This window comes from Nuphar pumila, chromosome 12 (assembly GCF_984573655.1).
Source record: "Nuphar pumila chromosome 12, dmNupPumi1.hap1.1, whole genome shotgun sequence".
Classification (NCBI taxonomy): domain Eukaryota; kingdom Viridiplantae; phylum Streptophyta; class Magnoliopsida; order Nymphaeales; family Nymphaeaceae; genus Nuphar; species Nuphar pumila.
This window is the reverse complement of record NC_143260.1, coordinates 40,811,960-40,839,533: the sequence shown is the minus strand read 5'-3', so window position 1 is coordinate 40,839,533 and position 27,574 is coordinate 40,811,960. Positions and strand designations below refer to the sequence as shown.

Genomic DNA, 27,574 nt, shown 5'->3' with positions numbered 1-27,574 from the left:
TCACCGGAACGACCGCTCCTCTAAAACCTCCTCCTCGCGAGAGGAAAAGGACGCAGTGAAGCTCCTGATGGTCACCCTCAGCGCGACGACAGCACCCCTCGCCACCGCTGACGACCACAAATTAAGTGCCCACGACTGCACCGTCGGCAGCTCCACGTCAGCCAACTCCACCTCTGCCGGCCGCTCCTCACCATGTTGCGACTGCACAACCGTAGTTGGGCGAGAACGGTGATGGCGGAGTTCGTTAGGTTGTACACAGAGAGCATTCGATAGGTTTCACATTATAGATTTTGTCTCCCGTTCTTTTTGAACTCAATCAATTGTTCGCATATTTCCTCGCGTAAATCCGGTATATCTTCCTGCAACAAAAATATGTAATGTGAAACCAATATATAACAGGATTCCCCATTAACAGCGGATGCAAAGTTCATACAGCGATGAAAACAACTTCTTCTCCTTTGTATATTGCTTCAATGTGCTTCATTACAAATATGCCACAACTGAACCCATTAGTTTGTACAGGAGCATTGTCAACACAGAGCAACATCCACTCGGCAATGTCGACACCCAAATAGTCCTTCAGGAATCCCGCCTGTGATAAAGGGAAAATATAGTACAGTACGGGTCACCACAAATAGCTACGCTTCACCTATGGGCAGAAGCTTACCAAATGCATAGCGTTACGTTCTACACCAATGTGGCAGTCCAATGAGTTGTAGCACCATAGTTGTTTTTCCACAAAATTCATCTCGTATAAGACCCAATGTTCTGTATTTTGCTACAGCGTAGGAAGTAAAATATGTGAATCGATACAATAATTTATAATTCCATAGACAGATCCTGATGGGGATGTAACGACTAAAACTTGGAGAAGAGGTTTGTTAACTTACCTTATCAAAATTCGCAAAGTCTACGAACTCTTCACCGCTGTTCCAACAAGGTAGTGCATTTGCGAATCCACTGGTGTATGGCTTTCGCCGGATGTATATCTGTTGCACGTAATAGTAAGGTTTAACCACCAAGAAAAGTGAGTAAGTAATAAAAGCAATTAAAACAATGGCATGCCAGACATACCATGAAATAAGGGGTGATGATGCGTACTGCATTGTTCGTTGCGTTGCTTTGAATATAATTGACAAAATCACACATTGTCTGGTTGCAAAAATTTACAAACTTGAGAACATACAAACCGAAGACGTAGTAAATGATACTAGTTGCGTACGTACAAAATTAGTGATAGTGTTCCCGTCTGCAAATTCATCTTGCATCTCCTCGATGTAATCTAGGACCTCCTTAGGGAGTTGCCGCCCACCCTTATCTGTAGATGTTGCACTGAGTGCACCATGAGCGTAGTATTCAGGATTCGACATTGAAATTATTTTCTACAGTAAACAACATAAGACGAAAGACGACATGAAAAGGCAGAAATATACGTCTTAAGCACTAAAGTTGGTACTATGGGAGTGGTTGTCTTCTTCGTCGGCGATGTGGCTGGTCGTATTGCTCTCATCGTGCTCTGCTTTGGCGCCATGACTGGTCGTATTGCTCCAATCGTCCTCTCCTTTGGCGCCACGCCTGGTCGTACTGCTCCCATCGTCTTCTTCTTCAGCGCCATGCCTGGTCGTATTTCTCCCATAGCCTTCTTCTTCGGTGCCATGCCTGGTCGTATTTCTCCCATAGCCTTCTTCTTCGGCGCCATGCCTGGTCGTATTTCTCCCATAGTCCTCTTCTTCGGCGCCATGCCTAAATGAAGATATCGATGCCACCTTTGCAACGCAGATACAAAATCAACGTCGTCAGTCAAATATAAATGAAACGTTCCTTAACATGCCGCCCTTTTTCGAAAACCGCCCGCAAACTAGATGATTGCGTTTTAAATAATTAATAATACGTCATTTCACATGCCGCCCTTGCTCGATAAACGCCCGCAAATGAAATGATTGTGTTTTAAATAATATAAAATACGTCTTTTCCCATGCCGCCCTTTTTCGAAAAAAAAACCCGCTAATTAAATGATTTCGTTTTAAATAATTAAAAATCGTCGTTTCGTCTACCACCCTTTATCAAAGACAACGCGCAACTTAAATGATTGGGTTTTAAATCATTAAAAAATCGTCGTTTCGACTACATATTATAACAATGGTTGAATGAGAGATTGACCCGACCCAAACAAACCCGTTTTCCAGGTATGAATAATCTTTGACGATTACTCAATTGATTATCAAACATGGATACAATGATATATTCATGCCAAATATCGTAGCCGTTGTCGATTTTTTAACAACGTTCATTATCGTTGTATACTAGTATAATTTAACACCGCAAATCCTTGTTGACTTACAACGTTTACAAAGGGACAAACCATTGTCGTTTGCGTTGTTGACCTCATGAATTGAAATCCTCACAATTAAGCGATTTCTGACAGACAACAATACCGTACCGATTAAGAACTCCAAAGTGATTGTGTACTCGAAAGCGATTGTGAGAAATTGTGGAGTACCTCTCACACTTGCACTTCCACTTTTAAAGCGAACAAAGCTCACCCTGTAACAGACGAAGAGGTTTACTTACCAATTAAGAAATGAAGTGAGGAAGAGAAACAACACATTGATTAGCCTTTTATTTACAACATATGGTTAAAAGTTTTCACAAGATAACAATTGGAGGTGTTGGGAACACGAAAGAATTGCTGCATAAGAAGTTGAATCAACGCCTTTTATTTACAATCACAGCTTTATCGACTGACATTGGTAAATTGACCAGAATTCCTTCTTTGTTCCATGGTTGATCTTTCTTCGTCCATGAATGGCGTCGTTGAAATGTAAGGTTCGATTTCTAGCAATCACTTGGAGCTACGTAAGTAGACTTCGTAATTGCTGCATAGCCAGTTGTGGATATCGCGGGAAAGCGATTGTGCTATCAGCTGGACAGGAATCTCGTGTGGGCTATTAGTTTAGTTGTCATGCCTCTTTGCATGACCCGATTTCAACATCGTCGGATTTGTTACGAGTTTATAGTGATTTGTCATCGACGACTTGCGGTCCGTGCTTGTATTTTTGCTTTAATCGATAAATAGCGATTTCTGGCTTCTGCTGGTTAATGACATAACTTAATGGCGATTTTTTGGTTATCGTCGAATAGCGATATTTGGCACCGCAGCATAATGATTTGGGGGTATTGTTCGACTGTCACTCTAGGCGGGATGCAAAGGGTTGTTCAAGTAAGCTTTTTTGGGGCATTGATCAAGGTTGCGTTTCATTTCATGATCTAAGTAAGATTTTATTTGCGTGGTGATAGCAAACTTAGATCATAAAATGAATCGCAACCTTGATCAATGCCCAAAAAAACTTACTTGAACAACCCTTCGCATCCCGCTTAGAGTGACAGTCGAACAATACCCCCAAACTTACTTAAACAACCTTTCTGAGGCCGCTTAGATTGACATTCGAACAATACCCACACATCACTATGCTGCGATGACACAGATCGCTATTCAATGATAACCAAAAATCGCCATTTAGTGATGTCATGAATCGACTTCCAACAGAAGCCACAAATCGCTATTTATCGATTTAAGCAAAAACACAAGCGTGGACCGCAAGTCGTCGATGACAAATCACTATAAACTCGTAACAAATCCGACGATGTTGAAATCGGGTCATGCAAAGAGGCATGACAACTAAACTAATAGCCCACACGAGATTCCTGCATCCCATACCCATCTGTCGAATGCATCAGAGCCTGTCATGATAGAGAAAATATAAGGCAGTGCATTAAGTTTCACAAGAAATGCATACCTCCTCACCACATTGATTACATACCAATAGACTTGTAAAACTGAAGCGATCCTTGCTGGAAATCTGGTCGGGAGGAATGAAGGTTTCAACGTTTGCTGCTACTTCTGTAGGGTATTGGTGCATGTTGGACATTACACGAGTTAGATATTGACAAGCTTCACGTAATGGAAAGCAATATAATGTCTTACATACCTGTTCATTCGAAGGGCTTTGTTGTTTTTTATTACAGTTTGGTTGTTTCTTAGTCCTTTTCTTGCCAACCAATTCTAGTGCACCCTTTGACCTCCGACGACTGCGATCAGAGACAGGTTTTCTTTTGATACCCTGCGCTTCATGAATATGTACATCATAATCAACAATGTTCACTACTGACTTATTGAAGATAATGTTTACGCTTCGGCACAACTTCTCAGGAGTGTCAAGCGAAACATGATTTTCACCTAGGCTGTTCGATCCCATTATCTTCGGCTGGTATTCATTCGTTGCAACAAACTTAATGTGAATTGACTCCACGTTTTCAAGTAACTCCATTGCAGCTTTTCTCATAGATACATAGCATTCTTCACTTCTCGATGCCAAATCAACAATATTCATGAATGACCTACACAGTTGTTGGTAACGAGAGGCTATGTGGCACTTCTGGTCAACACCAGATTTACTCGCATTGTCCGTAACAAGCATTTCAATCTTTGCGCGTCTCTTCTATCTTCGCATTACGTAAGACTCAGGTATTTCTTGTATCTTTTCTTGATTGAGTGCCTTTAGTTCATGACAGCATAGAATACCTTTGAATTCATACATTTTGCACGAACATTCAACTCTTCTGTTGTCAACATTGTACGTGACATGTGCTTCTTGCCTTTCGTGATGGTTTTCGCTCTACCATAAAATATGGTATTTGTGCATATTCTCGGTTTGCACGAGTCCTTCTATTTTGCAATTCATGACATGTAACACCTCTTTCTTGATCCATTCAAATACAATCAGTGTATACAGTGTTGCAGGTCGCATCAATATTTTCATGCCAAGAGTTAGAGGTCGTGTATTGAAGCATTTCACGTCTCGTTCAAGCTCACTCTGTCTTAGACCGTCTACAAATAAATCATATTGTTCCATGAGACGAAACATTGTTAAACATGAATACATGGTCTTCTTCAGCGTGGCATGCATAGATTCAGCTCTTTGTGTGCTTATCATACCTGCACAAAAGTATTGTCTTCCATATGCCAATGCCCACTTCTCTTTTTCTGCATATAAATTTTGTAACCACAGACAGTCAATAAGGTCGTATGTCTTAATCATTTGCTCTCAATCTGACTTAAAGGTGACCTCGTCTCCGCTATGAAGTACACACCTTGTAAACTTTTTGTCAAACCCTGTATTCTGATTAAATATGTGTCCTATGTTCCTTGCTGCATTTTGAAAGATATGCCACAAACATAGGCGATGATGTGCATCTGGCCACACATGAAGCACTGCAGCCGCAATTGCGTGATCACCATCTGTAAGTACAGTTTCAGGATGCTTCCCGTTCATTGCCTGTGTGAATACTCTGAAAAACCACTCAAAGCTTTCCTTGGTCTGGTCATACAAAAACGCCCCACCTAATATACAACTCTGTGCGTGATGGTTCACTCCGATAAACTGCGCAAATGGCCACTGTTCAGTATTAATCTTTACTGTAGTATCAAACACAAGCACATCATTGAAGCATTCATAATCCACTCTTGACTTTGAATCTACCCAAAACATATTCACAGCATATCCATCTTCGTCCACTTGCATTGCACTAAAGAAACCATGTTCATTGCTAGATTTATTCTGTAAGTAATGAACCAAAGAACATATTTCTTCGTTCTTCATGTTTTCTGTCCTCTTCCTTCTCAAGTGGTTTCTTAGATCCAAAGGTGTGAATAACACATTTTCGCGACCACCATCCATGCGGCTAAACAAATTGTATGTCTTCCTTGGTGCAATGCCGGCGCTATCGGCTATTTCAACTATTGCAGCATGCACTACAGTTACTTTATGATGTGATCTTAGCATACGAGTCATACATGATGCAGATAACTCATGATTATGATCACTGATTAAAGTATGCACGACAAATTTCCCATTCGGATGTCTTCTCAAAACCATTCTCGCTTGACATCCACATCTTGATTCTGGCATACTCCTTGTTGGATTTCCCATTGATTTCTTCTAACCTTGCTTGAAACAAACATATGTCTTTCTAACCATGAAACTCTGTGCATTTTTTGACCAGGAAAACCTTCTCACACTGAAGCCAACTTTTAAGGCATAATCATTGTAAAATTTATATGCAACTTCCTCATTATTAAACTGCATTCCTTCTACACAAACAGAGTCAAGTGTAATTCCATGTACATTCCCAGTTCTGACGCTTTTATTGTGTGTACTGACATCAAAATCTGCCTCATTATTGACTTGCATTTCTTCTACTGTAACATTCAAGTCAAGTGTACTTCCATGTATATTCACAGTGCCTACACTTTTATTATGTGTACTGTCGTGGTAGTCTACCTCATTATTGAATTGCATTTCTTCTACTGGAACATTCAAGTCAAGAGTGGGTCTAATGACTGCACCCTTCTTTTCATGTGCATCATTAGTGCAGATGTTCAATTCTTCGGTTGCGTCAATAGTATAGATATTCAATTCTCCAGATCTTTTGATTGATTGAGCTACATCATCTTTATTACAAAATGATGATAAGCTCAACAATGTTTTAAGCAATATATCAGTCTGTGTTTGCATCAAAATAGAAAACAAATCGATATTAACTAACAAAAAAATATCTCACAAAAACGGAAGTATATTACTAAAACAGGGGGTTTTCGATACAATGCATATAATGAGTTAATGTAGGATACCTAATGGGGTAGAGGCCCTTTCTAGCATTTATAAACAAGCATTCTTGTCAACAGGTCCCAGCGTCTTACAAATATCGATAAGTTTCCAACCATCGTAAGAACATGATATGCCTGCAATAACCAAACAATGCCTTAATGGCACACCAGACGACATGCCTTCTTCATCGATAGCATGATGAGATGAAAATCTACTCACGCTGCCTTAATGGCACTGGTGGAAATGTTTGTGAATCATTGCTTTCTTCCATAATGCCTACAAGCAACGAAAAAGAAGAGAAGATAGTGGAGTTAGCAAGCGTATACGTTTACTACGATTTAATCAGGATGCATATAACAACAGATACCGATAAGGTTAAGCAAGTCAAGGCAACAATTTAATGAATGACAGTATCAAAGCAAGTGTGGTTTGATGTTTGCTTATACTGAGCATCGAGTTGTCGCTTACCATGCCAATTGTAATACACATGTCATACATGTGTGTTGACGATAACGCTCTCATTACATCCACTAGGCTCATAAGCGAGTCCAATCGAAGTCGCTGAAAGAGCAGCGACATGTCTGCGAAAATCGCCCCCCCCCCCCCCCCATACCCCCACATGCAAGTAACGATGTCTTTCTGCAAGCACACATTTTCAAAGTCTGTGTACAAATATCTTAGAAATACATATTACATAACATATAATATCTTACAAATCGATATACATATCGATTTGTAAGATATTGAAAATCGATACGGCAGTTAAGCATAATAACTTACAACTCGACAATCAAAACCATATTATCTAAAAGGTCGATAAATATATCGCACAATAAATTAGAAATCGATAAGAAAGAAATTGAGCATAATAGCAAACAAATCGATACAATGCATATAATGAGTTAATGTAGGATACCTGATGGGGTAGAGGCCCTTCCTAGCATTTGTAAACAAGCATTCTTGTCAACAGGTCCCAGCGTCTTACAAATATCGATAAGTTTCCAACCATCGTAAGAACATGATCTACCTACAATAACCAAACAATGCCTTAATGGCACACCAGACGACATGCCTTCTTCATCGATAGCATGATGAGATGAAAGGATACTCACGCTGCCTTAATGACACTTGTTGGAATGTTTGTGCATCATTGCTTTCTTCCATGATGCCTAACGACAACAAAAATGAAGCGAAGACACAAGAATGTTTTGTAACACAAGGCATGCACGAGAAGGCGACAATGTGTTGTAAAATAAGATAAAAAACAAGGCGGAAAACTCGAGTGGAGACGAAAGCAAAGTTTGGGTTGATAATGGGAGCTACTGTTACAACAGATCGCGCAGGAGTTTAATGAATAGGGAACGTCTCCACTTTAAATAGTTAACATCAAACTTTCTGGATGGAGGACTTTTTTGTACTTTTTTGTCCTTTTCTCGAACGATCATTTCACAACTTTTGAATGGAGGATATTTTTGTCATTTAATCAAACCGTCATTTCAGGGCAAGAAAAGCAAGGTGATTAAGTCTTTGCAACAACACCAGAGTCTGATGCAAAGGTATGTCAACATACACGGGCATACGAGCATCATGTGCATGAATACGTGGCGCTCATTCGACCACCCGAACACAGACGTGTGATGGCTATAGCGATTAACACTACAAATCGCTATAGCCGTCACGCGTAAATCACTATTTGAATCAAGACCAACTTGTCAGGGGCGTATCGCCCTAACCGGAGATCGGATTTCAAATTCGTAAAAAGCGGTGTCTTTTTTATTGAGTCTAGTTTATTCCTGTCAATTTTCAGAAATTTTTATGGTCATTTCATACCTGTTTTTGGTCAAAAACCAAGACCCTATTACACTCTATATCGTTTGAGTTACTCATGTTTTTAGTTCATTTTGCAAGAGTCATATCTCCCCAACGGGAGATCATTTTTCAAATCTGTAAAAAGCGTTTTTTTGCTTTATTTGTCTAGTTTATATCTGAAATTTTTTATAACTTTATATATTTATTTGATATTTCAAATATATAAAAAAACAGAAATATTTTGTTTACTCATGGTTAAATAAGATTAATCTGTAACCAGTCTTGAATTTTAACAAATTTAAAATATCAAATATGTATAAACAATTATAAATTTTAATAAGTTTGTCCTAATTCGGGTAACGATTTACAACAATTTGCTTACTAAATAACACTATAAATCGCTATAGCGATTTGCGGAAGACACTATAAATCACTATAGTGCAATTTAAAAACATTATAAATCGCTATAGCGATTTGCGGAAGACCAACTTGTCACCCTGTTGTGGTGACAGGGTTGTGGTTTTTGACCCAAAATTTGGTATCGTCAACTTAGGATTTAATCACCTTTTATTAGAATGGTGCTTGTGCCATTCGTGTTTCACCATAGTGTTATTGAAAATGAAAATAAAAATGCAACATATTAATTATGAAAAATGAAAAATTAAACTACATGCTCATTCATTCTAATCTAAGCATAAACACTACAAATTGTAGTTAAAAGACCGGACAACACTATAAATAGTTGTAGAGGTCGTTGAAGACCCGAAAATACTACAAATTGTTGTTAAAAGACTGGACAACACTATAAATCATTGTAGGGGTAGTTGGAGACCCGAAAACACTACAAATCATAGTAGGGACACATTAGAGACCCAAAAAAATTATAACAATGATTTGCTGAAGAATATTGTTAATCAATTAGTGATTTGTTGAAGGAGGGCTACAACAGTCATGATATGGGGGCCAAAATCAGAACATTTACAAAATCTGGATAAAGGGTTCTGGTATTAAATCAAAATAAAATAGCAATTGATCATGACAAATTCTGAAAATTTACAGAGATGAACTAGACACATAAGCGAAGAGAACCCGTTTTACGAAATTGAAAAATGATCTCTCATTAGGAAAATAAAATTCTGACAAAATGGATCAAAATCTGAGCCATTAAAATGACACAGGGTGACAGGGTTGTGGTTTTTAACCCAAAACTGGTATGAAAACACCAAAAAAATTACAGAAATTTGGTATGGACAAATTAGCTTCAATTTAGAAAACAACCCCGCAAGTTGGTCCTGATCTGCTAAAATCCTGACGGTGCAAAATAACAGGTTCTGAACCTTAATTTTTAAAGTGGGTCAAACAAACTCAGAATGATCTGATTTTTGGTGGAGAGCATGAAGACATATGCATGAAGTTGCAGTAAAACATTCAGATCGAAATGAGATCCGATTATATACAAATCAATTAATTTAAAATACACTAGCATTGAAAGTACAATCTAAAAAGGAACTAAAAATGATAAGAGCCAACTGCACATTAAAAAAGAAATAACAATTTCCAATGAATCCGAGAGACATCTTTGTATTCTCCTATACATATAAACTCTTCAAGTTGAATGATGCTACAGTCAGTGTGCAAGTGAGTCGGTGTTTGATGGAGCAATGTAGGATCGTCTGTTGGATGTGCACAGAAGTAGAGAGAGAAGGGAGAGTGAGTGAGAGGGTTGATGTTCATGGCCTTCTCCAGGGAGAACTCTTTGCTTCTCTTGATTTCTTCCCTAGAGAGAGAGAGAGAGGGTTTTACAGTGTTTTGCGGAGAAAGAAGAAGAAGACTTTGAAGAGTCAACATCATCCTCGACTTTCTGGATAGAGGACATGTTTGTCCTTTTTTTGAATGGAGAAAGAAGAAGAAGACTTTGAAGAGTCAACATCATCCTCAACTTTCTGGATGGAGGACATGTTTGTCCTTTTTTTGAACTGTTTGTTTTTTCTTTTTTGAATGAAGGACATTTCTGTCATTTTCTCAAACCATCACTTTATGAAAAGAATAGGAAGAAAGGGTACTTAAGTCTTTGCAACAACACCAGAGTCTGATGCAAAGTTATGCCAACATACACGGGAATACGAGCTCTATGTGCTTGTATACGTGGTGCTCATTCAAAGCCCCGAACACAGACGTCGGATTCAGTGAATCATCGGGGGCGAACATACACCACCCTCTCCACAAAAGGTTATAATAACCCTTTTGGTTGAACTTTAACTTGGAACCACAGCCTCTCTAACCAATGTCACAACTCATGGCTTGCCCATTTGGCTCAGTTTGGTTTTTAGAGGCACAGATGAACAATTTGGCCCAAGACCTGCCCCAAGTGGGGTGGAGACTTGGCTGCTAGATGGGCAATCAAGGTTTGATTCTCATAGATGTTGCCCTTTTTTGCATAAATCAATGTGTAGTATAGGCCTTGGGAGAGGGGTGTCCTAGCTTCAGAATTTTACGTTGATGGCAGGATGACCATAGGTATGGCAAGCTGGGCCAGCATGATCAAGTCTTCGTGCTAGGTGCAATCTCTTCGGGTTACAAATAAAAAAAAAAATTGACCCAAGACCTAACCAAGTGCGGCTAAGTCTGGCATGTTTTAGGAAACCATCCCACTTGAGTCATCTGATCAGACCGGTAGTCAGCTTTGACTTGTGAGTTACACCCAAGGGGTTTGACGTAGTGAGATGGGGCCTAGACTATTAGACGGGCAATTTAAGTTCAAATCACATGGGCAACTCCTGCGTAAGCTGAAAGCTTGGAGACTCACTGAGGTTGAGGGGTAAGCTCTCAGAGTTCTACGACGACATGAACAAACATCGCAGTATGGCATGTTATGCCTCAAAATTTTAACCCACATTTTTTAGAGGATTTTTTTTTATAACAGCGGAAACAACCATTTTATTGAATTAAGCATTCAGGGGCATTATAGGAGTGATATATCAACAACATTTATTTTAAATAAATAATGACATCAGAGTTTTTAAATAACATGAATAATAATAAATTAAAATTTAATCTGAGATTGTCCCGAGAACACAATAAATCAACATCTTGATCGAAGCCTCATCCCGCAGCCACTCATGATGTTCTACTCTTCACCTGAAAAATAGTAAATTGATTGGAATTAAACTACAACTGTCTAAATAGGTAATTACTATGATTTTTGCAGAAGTACTGTGTAACAAGTATGAAATGTATATGATTAAATATAGACAGTAAAGCATGGTATTAGGCATGACATAAGAAATAAGTAACACGAATTTAACTTATTGCATATAAGATAAGTAAACACTAGTTTAAATACCTAATCACATGTTCAACTTTCTAATCACAAGTAAACAAGTACAAGTATAACACTCACATTTTTTGTAAAATCTCACAATTATAAGTCTCTAGCTATCATATGTGAACAATAGCAGACACAAATCAAACTCAGAGATATAGAGAATTTATTTTATGTTAATCTAAATAGCCATATGCCAAAAGTGACCATTAACAAGTTAAAGTGCAAACTCGATGATTTCTTATTCAACTGATGAACCAAAGATGTTTTTATTTAATATTTTTATTAAATTATCTCGCGGGTACACACGAGCCAAGACAATCATTTTAGAAGAGAACATTCAGGGGTTTATTATGCATTGGTATTTTATTAACTCAAACATTCTAACTGAAACTGTAAATCCTAAGGGAGCGACCAGTGACTGAGAGAACCTCCCAAAGACCCAAAACTGAATGCATCCCTAACTTCTGCATAAGAACAAAGAACTACCATCTAGTACACATTGGTAGTCTGGGTCCCCCAACTCCAAGGACTGGAGACCAACGAGACATTTTTGCTTGAAACAAGAAACACATGTCCCCGAAGTTTTGTACCACCTACCTTCTCCAAAGTAAGTCCGCATTTGAGTGAGTTTATCTTTTCATTTATTTAAATTTCTCAAAGTAGAGGGGCATTTCTCCAAAATTTACTACCATAGTAGTAGATCCACACCCTTTGTGATCTTACAAGGATATACAAGCCATTTTTTTTGTCTATTTGATTGCACTGACCAATTCAAAGTGCTCTGATACCTTTAAACCAGTCAAACATGAATGCCCCGATACCTTTAAACCATTCAGACTCATAAAAATTAATTTAAGCTTTTCACCAGTGTTATTGACATTGCGTGCAAGCTCATCAACCCAAGTACTCGCATTAGGTACCCAACCCATATTGCCCATTAGGCAAGATTTTCCAAACTCACCCTCTGAGTGCTCCGATGCCTTTAAACCAGTAGAGCACGGATGTCTCGGTACCTTTAAACAAGTTAGGCTCGATTACCAGATCATCATTTATCATCATCATCATTATATATATATATATTTCAATAGAAAATTGCCACAACATACCATTAGGTTTTGACTTGTAACATCCCACCACATGGTGACGTGCACTAACAACTCTTGCCAAATAAACAAAGTCCTATTTCTTTTCATTAGAGAGTATGCAGTGTAATCTCAAACAAGGGAGGAGCTGGGGGGGGGGGGGGGGGGGCAGGACTGGGCTGTAGCCCAGTCCTACCTCGGAAGCCGGGTCGGACCTGACCCGGATCCGAAACCCGATAGGGTTTTAAATGGTTTTTTTTTTTAAGAATTGCATAGCTCCTCTGTGTAATGCAGGACCTGAGCCCCCTTCGTCGGAGGCCCTGCTCGACCCCGGTGGAACCTCAACCCTCAGGTACTCTCTCTCTCTATCTCTCTTCTAACCTCCCTCATCGACGCCATCATGGCATCACCCACACACAGGCCCTGCCCTGCTACCAATATATGTGCATGTTTTATTCGCTTCTGCTTCTTGATGATTGTCACTTGTTATCGACGATGACATTGGTTACGATAATTGATTTAGCTAGCAAAGTTGTTTTTGTTTTGCTTATTTTCCCAATTGCTTCCGACTTTCTAAGAGTTCTTGTGCTTTTGCTCAGCTACGTGCCAAAGCGCTATAGTTTGTGATATGTTGTTTTGTTTGCGTATCCACCTGATTTGAGAAATGATGTTAGCGATAGTGGTGGTGGTTATGTTAAAGAATCTTAGTAACTGTAAACTTTGTAATAGTGGCCTGTAAACTTTTCAATACTTCACCATCAGATTTTGTAAATGTTCCAATGGATACTTGAGATGCAACATGATAACTTATATAATATGCATACCCAACAACTTGATTGTTGTTAATATTTTGAGGTGAGGAATTGTTATCAGTCACATTTGAACTTTTTTAAGCTTGAGTTGGTGTTTTCATGGTCGTCATTAGAAGCTTGATGGTATCATATAACCTAAATGATGAGATGGTATTTGAGTCTGCCTTCAATGATGGCTACATGCTTTGCATATTTTTTACCTAGTCTTAGTGTCTTACAAGGTACAACTTACATGTATCTTTTTGCACTGAGTTACGTTTATTATATTCCTATACATGGTTATTTTCTTTTTATGCAATTGTTTTTTCAATCATTTTTTGCTCTTATGCAGTATGACCATCAATGCCTCAGTGCCACAATGTGATTCTCATCGATCGAGTGCCCCAAAATCTTGTTGCCAATCTGAAGATCTCTTCGTTCTTCGGAGCCTCGAATTTTGTTGATACCAATTTATGATTGCCCTCGTTGGCGGGTAATGCTTCTACCGATTGTTCCCCTTTCATTTTTCTCGCTTTCTTATTTCAATGCCTTTGTGATTCAATTTTTGTGGAATTCTTGATTGAGTTTTCATGTTTTCGAGTTGTTTCCTCTTGATTCTGTCTAGGTTCCTTATTGGGTATGCGAGTTATTGAGTCGGTTGCGTGTTTCGTATATTTATTTCTTGTTGGTGTTGGATTTTTTTCACCTATTTAGAAGTTTTGGTCTCGCCTCTGTGTTTCTTATGGGATTTATGATATTGGTCTTCTTTGATTTTGCTTCTTTTTTTTTGAAGAATAATATGTTTTTCCTCTGTAATAGAGAGTTTGATACGGTTAAAATGCTGATTGATTGGGAATTGATGCCTCTATTTCTATTTAATTGTGAATATTCATTTTGTGGATTGGAGGGTCTCGTTGTGATGATGATAGATAGTTTGATTTGTCCATATGAAATAGATTTTTATTAATAATTGTATCCATTTTTTATTTTATCTAAAAAAATTTTTTTTGGGGGCGCTGCCCACAAACCCCCAACTATCACAATTTTTTTTTCCTATGCCCATGTTTTCCCCCCCTCACATGAATCCTAGCTACGCCCCTGATCTCAAAGATTTGATAATACAACTATATGCTTTTCTCCAAACACATTCACATTTGAACATTCCACAAGATATGCAACTTTGTTGGCATTTGATAATTTCAGGGATTTTCAAAGACAAACAACAAGAGTTCATATAAGCAACATCTTTCTTGAATGATTAACTGTTGTAGCTAGAGGAAAACAAAATTAGAACCTACTAGGTATAGACATTTCAAGTTATAGAAATCGACAACCACATAATTTATTTTCAATACATTTATGACAAAATTCCTAATATTATCGATACACTTTCAACATATAAACAAACTTTAAGCTATGTAAGGTGGTTCAATAAAATTTTAGCATATATATAACTTAGTATCCTGAACTGGAAATCAATAGTAACCAACAAGGTCGATTCCACTGAATAAATACCTGTTTTAGTCAGTGTACTGACTGTACCAATAAGATCCAAACTTTCATTATATAGCAGAACTACAGGATTCAAATGCAATGCATTTAAAACATCTCTTACATGTTTAGTGTCCTTACAATATAACAGAGGTTAACCTATGCTATGTACATAACAGAAAATCCATTGGGTTGTTTGTTCAATCCTTGTTTTAATGAGATTACGGTTGGCAACATCAGACACTTCAAATGAATCAGTGAAACCAAAAAAAGAAAAAGTGTAGAACTTTCATTCATATGATTAAAAGACCATTTAATGCTTAAGTAAGTACAAAAACAAAGCCCAGTGAAACTTTTGTGATTCATGCACAAACCAAGGACCGATAGATTATGTATATCATCACATAATGCCCTTTTTGACCAACATCTCAGGGCAATTTAACATAAAACAGAATCTATATCTATGTAAAGATTAATTCCCACACACAGTACTTAATTCGGTACAGAACTACGAGATCAAATTACCATGCACACAAAACGATCAGAGGTCTGATCGTTTTGTGTCAAGATCAAACTTGATTTAGGGTTGGATAAGCCTCAAGAATTTTCCAGACTACTTGTTTCACAAATTCAAATTATTCACAAATTTGTTTATATATTATCAAAAAAATATCTGAAACCCAAATATTAATATTGTCTCTATACCAACAGAGCACCAACAATAAGGTTCTACCAAATTGACAATTTTATTTCGAATCTCCTATTATTCCTTTCATTGTCTTTACCTATTTTTCTATGCATAGTACTACAGCCCTGAACATTTAGAAGACGTAACAAGAATCAAAATCCCACATGAAACTTGACAACTAAAGTTTCAATTTTTTGCCAAACAATAACATGGCCGGCAGAGATACCAGATATTCAAGTTATAAAAAAAGAATGATAGCAAGTCTAATTCACAATATTGAATATAAAGAACTTGAATCATGAATAGAATTTGAGAAGTACAACACCCAATCATATGCATAATAGTTAAAACAGGGTACCAGATCATACCCAGGGGCTTATATGCATATTTTCTGAAAACATGCAGGTAACTATGCAGGTCGTAGGCAAAGGAGATCAGTTCACAAAAAAAAAACTCTCATTCACGACATTAGATAAATAGAACACAGGAAAACCGACAGTGCAAGGATTTTCTCCTTTGTTTTTTTTTTCTTGGTTTAACGGTGAGACATTTCATACTTGAAACAAGCTACATAAGCAATAAGCATAGTGAACCCTACTATTAAAAATCTAAAACCCCCAAATCAAAGATTTGGGATTTTCGGCAAACCTAAATCCCACTTTTCTTGATTTGGGGCTCACGGCAAGCTCACATCATCCTTGGAAATTTAGGGCATCCACTAAAATCACCGTGAAAAGCCACATTACATGTTTGCAACGCAGTACACTCACAAAAACACGATAAAACCCTACCTTAGTGATGCGAAATCCCCAACTTTGTTCGATTGTTTCCCTCTAGCCACTGTGAGGCCAAGCCCTCCTCACGCCGACTCCGCGAACACGAACGAGAGAGATGAAAAACTGAGGTAACCCTCGTCGTCGTGCTCGTGTGACTCGTGTGTCTTTTCACCAGCTGATGCAAAAAAGAAAGGAAAATGAGAGGGAGAGGAAGAGAGAACGAAAAAAGGGAGAGAGGGTATTAACGAGAGGAAGGGGGAGGGGGGGGTCTTATGGTGAGCGTGATGGTCAGTGAGAGAGAGAATCAAGGAGGAAATCGTGGGGGAGTGGGGGTCGGTTACCCCAATTCTCCAGCGGCTGCATGAAAACCCTCTCTCATTTAACTCAAAAGCAAACCCTTTTTAGGGTTTGCATAATCCCCTCTTTTAACCTTACATTTTCTTTTTATCGTGCTTTCATTTTAACACACATGTATGTGCGACTTTGGATCGACTGCGACCCGCGACCCATTTAAACTTTAGGTCCAACTTAAAACCATCCAGATCTAAGGATCCGAATCTTTTGATTTGGACTACGCCCTAATGGATGCTATGGGTCCAAGACCCAATACATTTATGGATCCTATTAAGCAAATTTCGGATCCGCACAAGGATCCAAAACATTATAAAATTTCTGGTACGATTTCGAATATGGTTTTCAAGGTGCAATCTCCACTAAAATTTCAAACTATCCAAGATCCAATTAAAATTTTAATTGGACCCTTACCATATTTAAATCTCTAAAGTCTAGGATGCAAATGAAGTAGTGTGGATCCAAACGTCGCATAGGCTACTACGGATCCTAATAAAGTGTTATAGGTCCAAAATAGAATTTTTTTCATTAATATTTAATTTAAACTTTGCGGACCCATTGAATTCATTCTGGATCCAATATCCAATATAATCATGATATTGAGGATCCAATATAAGAGATCTGATCCATTTGCCTAAAATCTATTAATGGTTATCCAATTAAAAATGTTGGTGATTCGATATCTAAGATTCAAACATGATATCGAAGGTTTGAACTGGATGTTAAAGACCCAATCATTGAAGATCCAAATAGGATTCCCGAAATCTAATTACGAATAATAATTATAAAAATAGCTTTGGACATAAATTACGAGTTTATTTACCCAATAAAATGAGGCTTCACTGAGTAAAACTCAAAAATAAAATAAAATAACAGAAGTACAGTGATATTTTCAAATAACATGATATTTTGAATGTTTTATTCTAACATTCAAAATGTCATATGAGGTGCCACACCCACCAGATTGGATGCACTTCCCGAAACACCCTTTTGTGGGTGAATCCCACCAGTTTTGCATTGGTAGGAGGTGCTCATATCGGTTGCGTGAGCATCACGCCAATGTAATCATTACTCATTACTGGTCGGTAAGTTTAAACTTTTGAAAAGCTTAATTAAAATTTAAAAGCATAGTCATAAAAATGACTATAAGAAAAGTATAGTCATAAAATCTAGTTTTCGGGGATTTTCATGTCAATAAAAATATGTAAAACTAAAAATAAAAATAAAAATAAAATCGAGAAAATGGTTTTGGGTTATTGTTTATTAACAGCAATATTAAAATCTATAGAAAAAAAAGTTCCTTGATTGTTGTTGCATTTTGATTAAATAGCTAATAGTCTCATCTAATGTTACACGGTATGGGAGGTTGTTGGAGTATTGTTGTGAATAGGCCGATTAATACCGTATCGGCCCAAAATTGATATGGAGTAAAGTTGATTCGACTTATTATTTGAATATTTTTTAAAAAGGGTTTAATATATTTTTAATATTTCCATATTATTTTAATAATTTATTGGCATGTGTCATCTGCTGGTTAAAAATTGTTGAGTTGAGCTCAATTTGGTTCAGAATCCGAATCAGCCAATTCCCTAAATACTGTTGAAAATGGGTTCAGGCTCCGATCGCAATGTTAGTATGTACTAAATTGAAAATGAAAATCCAATCATATTCAAATAAAAAAAGTATTTGCTACTAATCAAGGTAAGAAACTAATGAGCTAGAAATCATAGGTGCAAGTTATATCGACTCAATCTAACCACACGGATGAGTTTAACATGACTTGTTTGCTAAGGATCCAGCCATGTCTCTCTTATGTAAAAAATGTGATATTTTGAGTTATAAAGTTTTAGCATATTGTGGGTGGTTGATTTTTCAATCTTTTTAAAAACTTAATTGCTTGTCATAATCATATATTTAAAAACAAGTTTTCCCGTAACATTTAATTTACAAAAAATTAAAAATTTTTGAATAAAAAAAAGGATTTCTACTCATTAGCTCTTTAGTAGCCAATATTTACCCTTTAAATAATTTTTTATTGAGACTGTCTAAATAACTCACATTTTTTTATTTGATAATTAGTTATTAGTGTTTTTTATGTCATTTCACATCGTTACAAGAGATTCCCCAAAATCTCACAATTTCATCAACATAATGTGACATTGATGATTTCAAATTGATTGAAAAAAGAAGCCACTGATGAGGTGCTTACACGTAGACAAGTCAAAGGCATATTGATATCTTTTTAAATGCAAGCGGGGGGTTAGGCAGACCCTCACCAGTTACTATTCAACGTACCATTGGGGTTTGAACCTGCAACGTTTCCGCCACAAGGAGACATGTACTGACAGCTTCTACCAACCACGCAGAGCCCTCATTGGTGGTATATTGATAATTAATGAGAAACAAATGACACTTTTCAAGACATGGTTGCTTGGCTGCACCTTAGCACTTGAACAAGAAGGCCACTATTGGACCTCCCAACTTGGACCAAACTTGACTGTTGGGTCCTATTTTGGATCCATGAACCCAAACTGGTTCTCACTTATGAATTTGCCTTTTAGTTTTCAAAATACCAGTTTTTGTACATGAGTGAGTTAGGCGTGGCTACTTTAAGCATTTGCCTAATTCTCTACCAAACGAAAATCTCCATGATTGCCCTATAGATAGGGGTAGGGATGTCAACTGATCGGATTTTATCTGATATCTGACCCAATTCAGCTCCATTTAGTCGGATTTAGTGGGTTAAAACCATGACTGATTACAATATGGTTTTGATTTTTGTTATTGAATCCGACGAATATCCAGTCTTGATGGATATCTGAATCCGATTGCATGCACAGAAATCGGATTTGGTGTGGGCTTTTCATTGTTTGAATTGGAATCCATTTAGTCAGATGTAGCATTGGCCACATCTGACCCAAATCAAACCATTTGCATCACCTACATAGGGGTGTAAAAGAAACTGGTTGCAAAACTGACACCATATTTCGAAATATGCTTTTTTAGACTAAGATCTGAATGTGTAATCAGATTGAACTCGAATTTGTGAACTTAGGTTCTTCCTACCATTTAGATTCGAATTGAGATCACAATTTTCGGTTCTCTATTTTATATGTGGATCCATTCTGATCCATTCATAATTTTAGGATTTAAAAAAAGAAGAAGGGGTGATTTAACAAAAGCTACCTAACTTATCAGCTATTTAATCAAAACTGCTTACCTTACACCTAGGGGTGTCAACGGGTTGAGTTTGGTTCAGACTCAGGTGAAACCAGACCCAAACCTGATTTGAGATGATAGCACTGGGCCCAAACCCGGGTCTAGTCGGACCCACCATAAGAGAAACCATACCTGGATCCTATAAGGATTACATTAATCAGACCGGCTAAAATTAATAATATATTTTTTATTTTTACATTGAAAAATCACGGATCTTAATTGGAACTCAGGCCGGGGCCTGAGTTTGGTATGAAATTTCACAAACCATACACGACTCCATATATTAATGGGACCCTTTAGGTCCATTCAGGATTCTAATCGTGCCTTCTTATTTATCACCAAACCCTCACCGTATAGGGTTTGGTACGAGTTAGGTCAGGGTCAAATCGAACCCATCGACACCATAGTTTCAGCTATTCTACTGCTGCTTGGTTTTGTAATTTATATTTCAAGGATGTATTTTTTTCCATTTATTACACAGAGAAACTGCACCTCAATTGGGAGATAAGTAGTGCTGGTCTTAGCCTTGTACCTAAGGGTGTCAACGCTTCGGATTTGGTTCGGACTCAGGTGGAACCAGACTTGGACTAGATTTTTGGGTATGAAATTTGGGTCCAGACTCGGGTCTAATTAATCAGGTTTGCTATAAGAAAAACCATACCCGGTCCTGATAAGAACTACATGAACCAGACCTGGTAAAATAATAATTTTTTTTTTATCATTGTTATATTAAAAAATTGTGGGTCTTGATTGGAACTTGGCTGGTCAAGCCCGGGTCTGGTATAAAATTTTACAAACTATACCTGGGTCCATGTATTAATCGGACCTTCGGGTCCGGACCCAAGTCTTAATCAGGTCTTCTTATTTGTAACCATACCCGGACCCTATAGGGTTTTGTCCGGGTCAGAATCTGAGTAAACCTGACCGGTTGACACCCCTACTTGTACCTAAGGTCATTGTGCGGGCAGCAGAAAACTCCATGAGCAACCTTTGTTCCCCAGCAAGGAATTTCAAGCAGGCATTTGCCTTTAAAATCGTTTAGTTGGCCTGTATTTAACAAAAAAAGGACAACAACTGGTCTTAGCCTCGGAGTTTTACGCCACCAGCATGGCAGCCTCGGAGTTTTACGCCACCAGCATGGCAACCATAGGTATGGCAGGCTAAGACAGCGGGACCAGGTCTTCATGCCGGGTGCAGTTTCTTCGAGTTAAAAATAACCCAAAGGTTGGACAGCCTTTTTTGTTTTGTAAATAGCTAATAATTTTGACAACTTTCTATAAATTGCTCAAAAGAAAACAGTGTCAATAGGTAGAATCCAGATCGAGGTTCAAGTTTGGATCCATTGCTTAGAATTAGGATTTGTACTGATTGGGAATATAAGACTTGGCTGAAATGAGTTTATGAACTACATGTTTCTCATGATTGGAAACCACATAGTCACCAACACTGATCATCAATATTCTTATAATATTTTCACTTCTTAACTTGTTTTTATGTTTATCTTGCTCTTTAATGCATTTCTTATTTTTGAAAGTTGTATATCCCTGCCCCAAAAGTGAGTAGTGAGATGGAGCTTAGACGTCTAGACGGGAGATGTAGGTTCAAATCCCGCGGGCATCAGTCACTTGCACCATAGCCGAAGCAAGACAACTCCCTCAAGGCAAGGGTAACTCTACAGTTTTATGCTACCAGAGAAGCGACTGTAGGCTGGCAGGCTTAGTCCAGTGCAACCAGGTCTCTTACTCTGAGGGTGGTTTCTCAGTTCCTCATAAAAGAAAAAAAAAGAGTTTATATGCTCATATTTTCCTAAAAAACAATGAACTTTTAATATTATTGCATGACTTTTCTTATCCAGAAAACCCTTAATTATTACATTTGTGACATTGTTTACACACTTGTCTTACACTCAAATTTGACATAAAAAACGTGGTAAAAAAGAGTCCCACTTGATTTCATATCCTCTGATATAGTATGATCAAGGTTTAAAAACTCACGGGGTCAACCAAGTGACTTGGTTACTTACTAGGTCAAACCAGTAAATGACCCGTAAATCAACATAACTTGACTGAATCAGCAGAGTTTTAGCATGACTAGGCTAATGACTCAACTGAATATATATAATTACATAAAAAGATAGTTATGCCTATATTAATAATTAAAAGCATACATTAAACATATTATAAAAATAACATATAATATCTATTATATATAATATAATAATAATAATATTACAAAAATATATATACATATATTATATATTTTATATAAAACATATTTGTAAGAGTAAGACATAATACATGAAATGTCGATTTAGTAAGCAACTAAGTAGTGATGGGAGTGTAGTGAAGCTTGGTGAGCAAGAAATACCGGTGGATGATTCTTTCAAATATTTGGGATCTATCATTCAAAAGTATGGAGAAATTGATGGAGATGTAAATCATGGGATAAAGGTTGGGTGGATGAAATGAAAGAGTGCAACTGGAGTGTTGTGCGATCGTAGAATGCCATTGCGGTTGAAGGAAAAGTTTTATAGGACGACTATTAGGCCCGCTTTACTATATAGTACGGAATGTTGGGCTGCCAAGAGACATCATATTTAAAAAATGAGTGTACACTACAACAAAGCAGTAGATTAGCGACGACCATATTCCGTCGCTAATCCGTCGCTAACCATGTTAGCGACGGATTAGCGACAACGCGGCGACAGTATGCTTACGTCGCGAATATTTCGACGCTAACTGGCGACAGAATAATTTCGTCGCCAAGTCAGTCGCTAATTGCGACGGAATAACGAGCGCTATATTCCGTCGCCAATCCGCCGGTACTAAACGGCAACCACGGCTTGGCGACGGATTTAATTCCGTCGCTAAGCCGTCGCTAGATTAATATGAATAGCGACGGAATCATCCGTCTCTAATCCGTCGCAAAAATGAAAAAAAATCAAAAAAAAATTATTTAAAAATTAATTACCGAGAACTGTACAATTTATATTTCCTGTACAATTTATATTTCCTGTAAATAAAAAACAAACCACACAAAAAAATTCATATAACAAGTATCTATAATAATTAATCGTTCCACCTTAAAACTAAGAAGTTTAATTATTTACAATTCAACAATTACAATTAGGAAAAATAAAAAAATAGAATTTCTTCAACATAGTCCTCTAATCATCGCCAAGATTTTGTGCGTCTTCTTGTTCATTGTCTTTATCTGTCCCTTCAGTTCCACTACCCTGATTATCGCTAGCAGCCTACACAAGAAAAGAATAGTCAGTATTGATAAACAAAATATAATGAAATAAATTACACACTATATGTGATTCTATCATGTACTCATGTGTGATCTAAGGCAATAAAAAAACTCTATATGTGATTCTATCATGCTCATATGTGTGCTAAGGCAGTTAAAAAATTGAATATGTGATTATAGCATGTTCATATGTGTTCTAAGGCATATAAAAAAACTCTATATGTGATTCTACCATGCTCAGATGTGCTTTAAAGCAGGCAAAAAACTATATATGTGATTCGATCATGCTCGTATGTGTGCTAAGGCAGTAAAAAAATTGAATATGTGAATATAGCATGCTCATATGTGCTCTAAGGCAGGCAAAGCCAAAAATTTTATATGTGATTCTATCATAAATGATATATAACATGTTCATATGTGTTCTAAGGCAGTTAAAAAACTCTATATGTTATTATAGCATGCTCATATGTGTGCTAAGGCAGTCAAAAAACAGAATATGTGATTATAATATGCTAATATGTGTTCTTAGGCAGTAAAAAAACTGAATATGTGATTATAGCATGCTTATGTGTTCTAATGCAATAAAAAAAACTTTATATGTGATTCTATCATGCTCATATGTGCTCTAAGACAGACAAAAAGTTAAATATATATATATGTGATTCTATCATGCTCATATGTGTGCTAAGGCAGTCAAAAAATTGAATATGTGATTATAGCATGTTCATATGTGTTCTAAGGCATATAAAAAAACTCTATATGTGATTCTACCATGCTCAGATGTGCTTTAAGGCAGGCAAAAAACTATATATGTGATTCGATCATGCTCGTATGTGTGCTAAGGCAGTAAAAAAATTGAATATGTGAATATAGCATGCTCATATGTGCTCTAAGGCAGGCAAAACAACTTTATATGTGATTCTATCATGCTCATATGTGTGCTAAGGCAGTAAAAAAATTGAATATGTGATTATAGCATGTTCATATGTGTTCTAAGACATCTAAAAAAACTCTATATGTGATTCTACCATGCTCAGATGTGCTTTAAGACAGTCAAAAAAACTATATATGTGATTATACCTGAGAGGGACCTGGAATCGAAGATCCCCTATCCTGAACAGCGGCCTTGATCTCATTTCGGAGAAAGGGGGCGACGGTGTATTGGAAGTAGTTATTCAGTGATTCATTAATGATCTCGCGTACATCATCACCGGAAAGAATAGTCGGCTGCTTGGAGCTTATGTCGGCGCAAGAAGTCGGTGAGCCGTAACTGGAAGAACCAATAACTGGTGAAGTGTTCATATTACTCCCAAACCCGAACACGCGACCTTTTTTGGGTTCACCTGCTGCAGTCACCCATGCTGTAGGATCAAATGATGGATGCTGAGTAGCGTCTTCGCCATATCGCTCTACCATCTGTTGCTCATATGCCTCCTACAAAATAATGTTTAAAGTATTCATTAATAATTAATGATAACATTATGATAACTTGCATATATATTGCAATGATTATTAATAGAATTAATACATACCGTTGTCGTTCTCGCCTTCTCTGATACGAAGACTCCCGTGGTCTTCCGTTTATGTGTTTCTACAAACACATCCTTATATGGTACACTGCCTCCTTTTTCTGCTTCCTGCGAAGTTAAATGACAAAAGATTTAGTACACAAATTTGCAATAATACTTATAAAATTAATATTATATATTGATGAGTTACCATTTTCTTTAGGTGGCTCCCAAATGTCTTAGATCCACCTGTGTGTAGATGAGCTTCGGGCATCTTCGATCGATTTTGTGAAGCCTTCGCAGAGCGATTTTTAAATGCATCTCCCGCCCACTTATCGCACATTTCATCCCAGTAATCTCTCCTGATAGTAATAGGACCATGGCCCTTCCACAGTAATGGATCATCTACTACGCCAGATGCTTTTTTTGCTGCAGTCTTTATAGTGTGCAGCATGTCTGCAAATCGATTGGCAGCCACCTTCTGCCACACCTTCCTTGCATCATTTTCTTCCACCGTAGTTGCGAAGCGATTCAAAGCCTACAAATATTTTCAGAAAGTTAGTAGACATTGCTTAAATAAATTAAATATGAAACACATTAACTATGAGGAACAACTGTATACCATGAATGAGGACCACAATCTGTCTAACACCTCCTTTGGGTACTCTTTCCATTGAGCAACTGGTCCTGGTAGATGTTGAAGAAGTGAATTCCTAATCTCCCGTACTACTTCTTGTGGCTCAAACCTCGTGCTGCACATGAATTGTTACACAGTAAATATCAATATAAAATATTTAAAAGATATGCAATAATTGAAAACAAAATACTTACGGTCGATTATCGATATACACTATTCGAATGAGTCTTCTTGTGCCAGCCTGAGAAGACCCTGTTTCCTGTGTTGGTTGTTGACTTGTGCGATCAACTGGTGTAGGTGGGTCGTGTACAGGCGCAACATCATCTGTAAAAAAATACATTAGAAATTCTCAGAATGTGCATTTGAACTAATCAAGCATCTAATTAGTTATATGATATACCTATCACAGGAGCCCGTGAAGATGAAGGTTGAGCCTGGCTACTACTGGATGAGCGACCACTATAACCTCTACGAACCATATTCTAACAAATAACATATGTCATACAATACATTCAAATAATTCACATCAAGTATTACAATGCATTCAAGTCATTCACATCAAGCATTGCAATGCATTCAAATAATTCAAATCATTGACATCAAGTATTGCACTAATTCAAATCATTCGTTAATTGCATAAATTATAATACATTCAGATAATTGAAATCATTCACATCAAGTATTACAATGCATTCGAATCATTCGTATCAAGTATTACAATACATTCAAATAAAATTTTTAATCATTCACACCAAGTATTGCAATACAACTCACATCAAGTATTACAAATGCATTTAAATAGAGGTTTGTAGTATAAGATTTTGCTCACTAGCTTGAGAATTCTTCCTCGTCACTAGTTTGACTTTCTTCTTCTTCTTCTTCTTCTTCATTGTTTGCCCATCCACTTGGTACATCATTTGGATCACATTCCTCTATGAATGTTTCATCAGCCAATGGAGATATGACATGCATATCATGCGCAACATCGTGACCATAAGCGAAGTCACAGACATCATCTGATTGATAGTAATCACTGTCTTCAGCTAACTCATCTTCCTGTAACTGATCATACTCGGGGTATAGTTTGGATTTCACCTTGCAAACTGCCCACCATTCATTTCTATCTGACTTTTTTATACTCGGATATGAAGTATAATAAACTTGTTGAGCTTGCGAGGCTAATATGAATGGTTCATATGTTCCAAACCTGGATTTATGATTCACCTCCACAATGCCTGAAGCTTTGTCGAGTCTTGTTGCAGTTGGATCAAACCAATGACACTTGAATACCGTAACCCTGTTATTCATGCCTAAGTAAGTCAACTCCATTATTTCTAAATTGGCTCATCAGCATCTTTAAGTAAATCATAAAATCTAGTAGCTGCATCGTTTGGTGATTCTTCATCTACGGCAGTTCTTACATCACTAGAACTCATAGCAGAACCCAGTTCTGTTCCTGCAGCATCAAATATCAAATTCGTATATGGATTATCGTGCACCACATTCACCCGTGCATCAAAATCGTTTCTAAATTCTTCTCCATGAAACGTCTAGTTCTAATAATCACTCACAAAATCTTTCCTGTATAGGTGATGTCTAACGCCATGAGGTTCTACAAATCGATTATTTTTACAAATCTTGCAGGGACACCTAATCCGACCTGTGGGATCTACCGTACTGACACTCGCCGTTGCAAATTCAATAAAACTATCGACACCATCCATATATTCATGCGATAACTCATTGTCCACTATCCTACGGTACATCCATTCACGGTTTGCAGTCATTCTGTCGTATGATGTTACGAATAGTATCCTAACGAATTAAGAAAAAAACAATCAGAATGCTACGATGAAGAAAATATCAAATTTATCATGCAATATACTATGTCAAACAATAACAAGAATTTTGATGCATGCATTGATAACTTAATATTTTCATGTGCAAACTATTAATGACATGATACAATCATTTGAA

General features: G+C 37.3%; 1 protein-coding gene across 1 annotated transcript; it reads right to left on the bottom strand.

Moving 5' to 3' along the window:
• Window positions 1-25,215, bottom strand: LOC149820819 (uncharacterized). The gene is made up of 4 exons (XM_089981855.1): window positions 25,172-25,215; window positions 24,985-25,089; window positions 24,533-24,886; window positions 1-201 (listed from the first exon to the last, which is right to left on the bottom strand). Exons 1-4 carry the CDS (start codon window positions 25,172-25,174, stop codon window positions 1-3), a joined length of 663 nt encoding a protein of 220 aa, XP_089837981.1. The 5' UTR covers window positions 25,175-25,215.
• Window positions 25,216-27,574: the final 2,359 nt, after the last annotated feature.

Coding starts and splice junctions, on each gene's coding strand:
- LOC149820819 (XM_089981855.1), bottom strand. Junction 24,887..24,984: donor AGAAGGCGAGAACGACAACG/GTATGTATTAAT, acceptor ATTATTTTGTAG/GAGGCATATGAGCAACAGAT. Junction 202..24,532: donor CGATTCCAGGTCCCTCTCAG/GTATAATCACAT, acceptor ACGGTTGTGCAG/TCGCAACATGGTGAGGAGCG.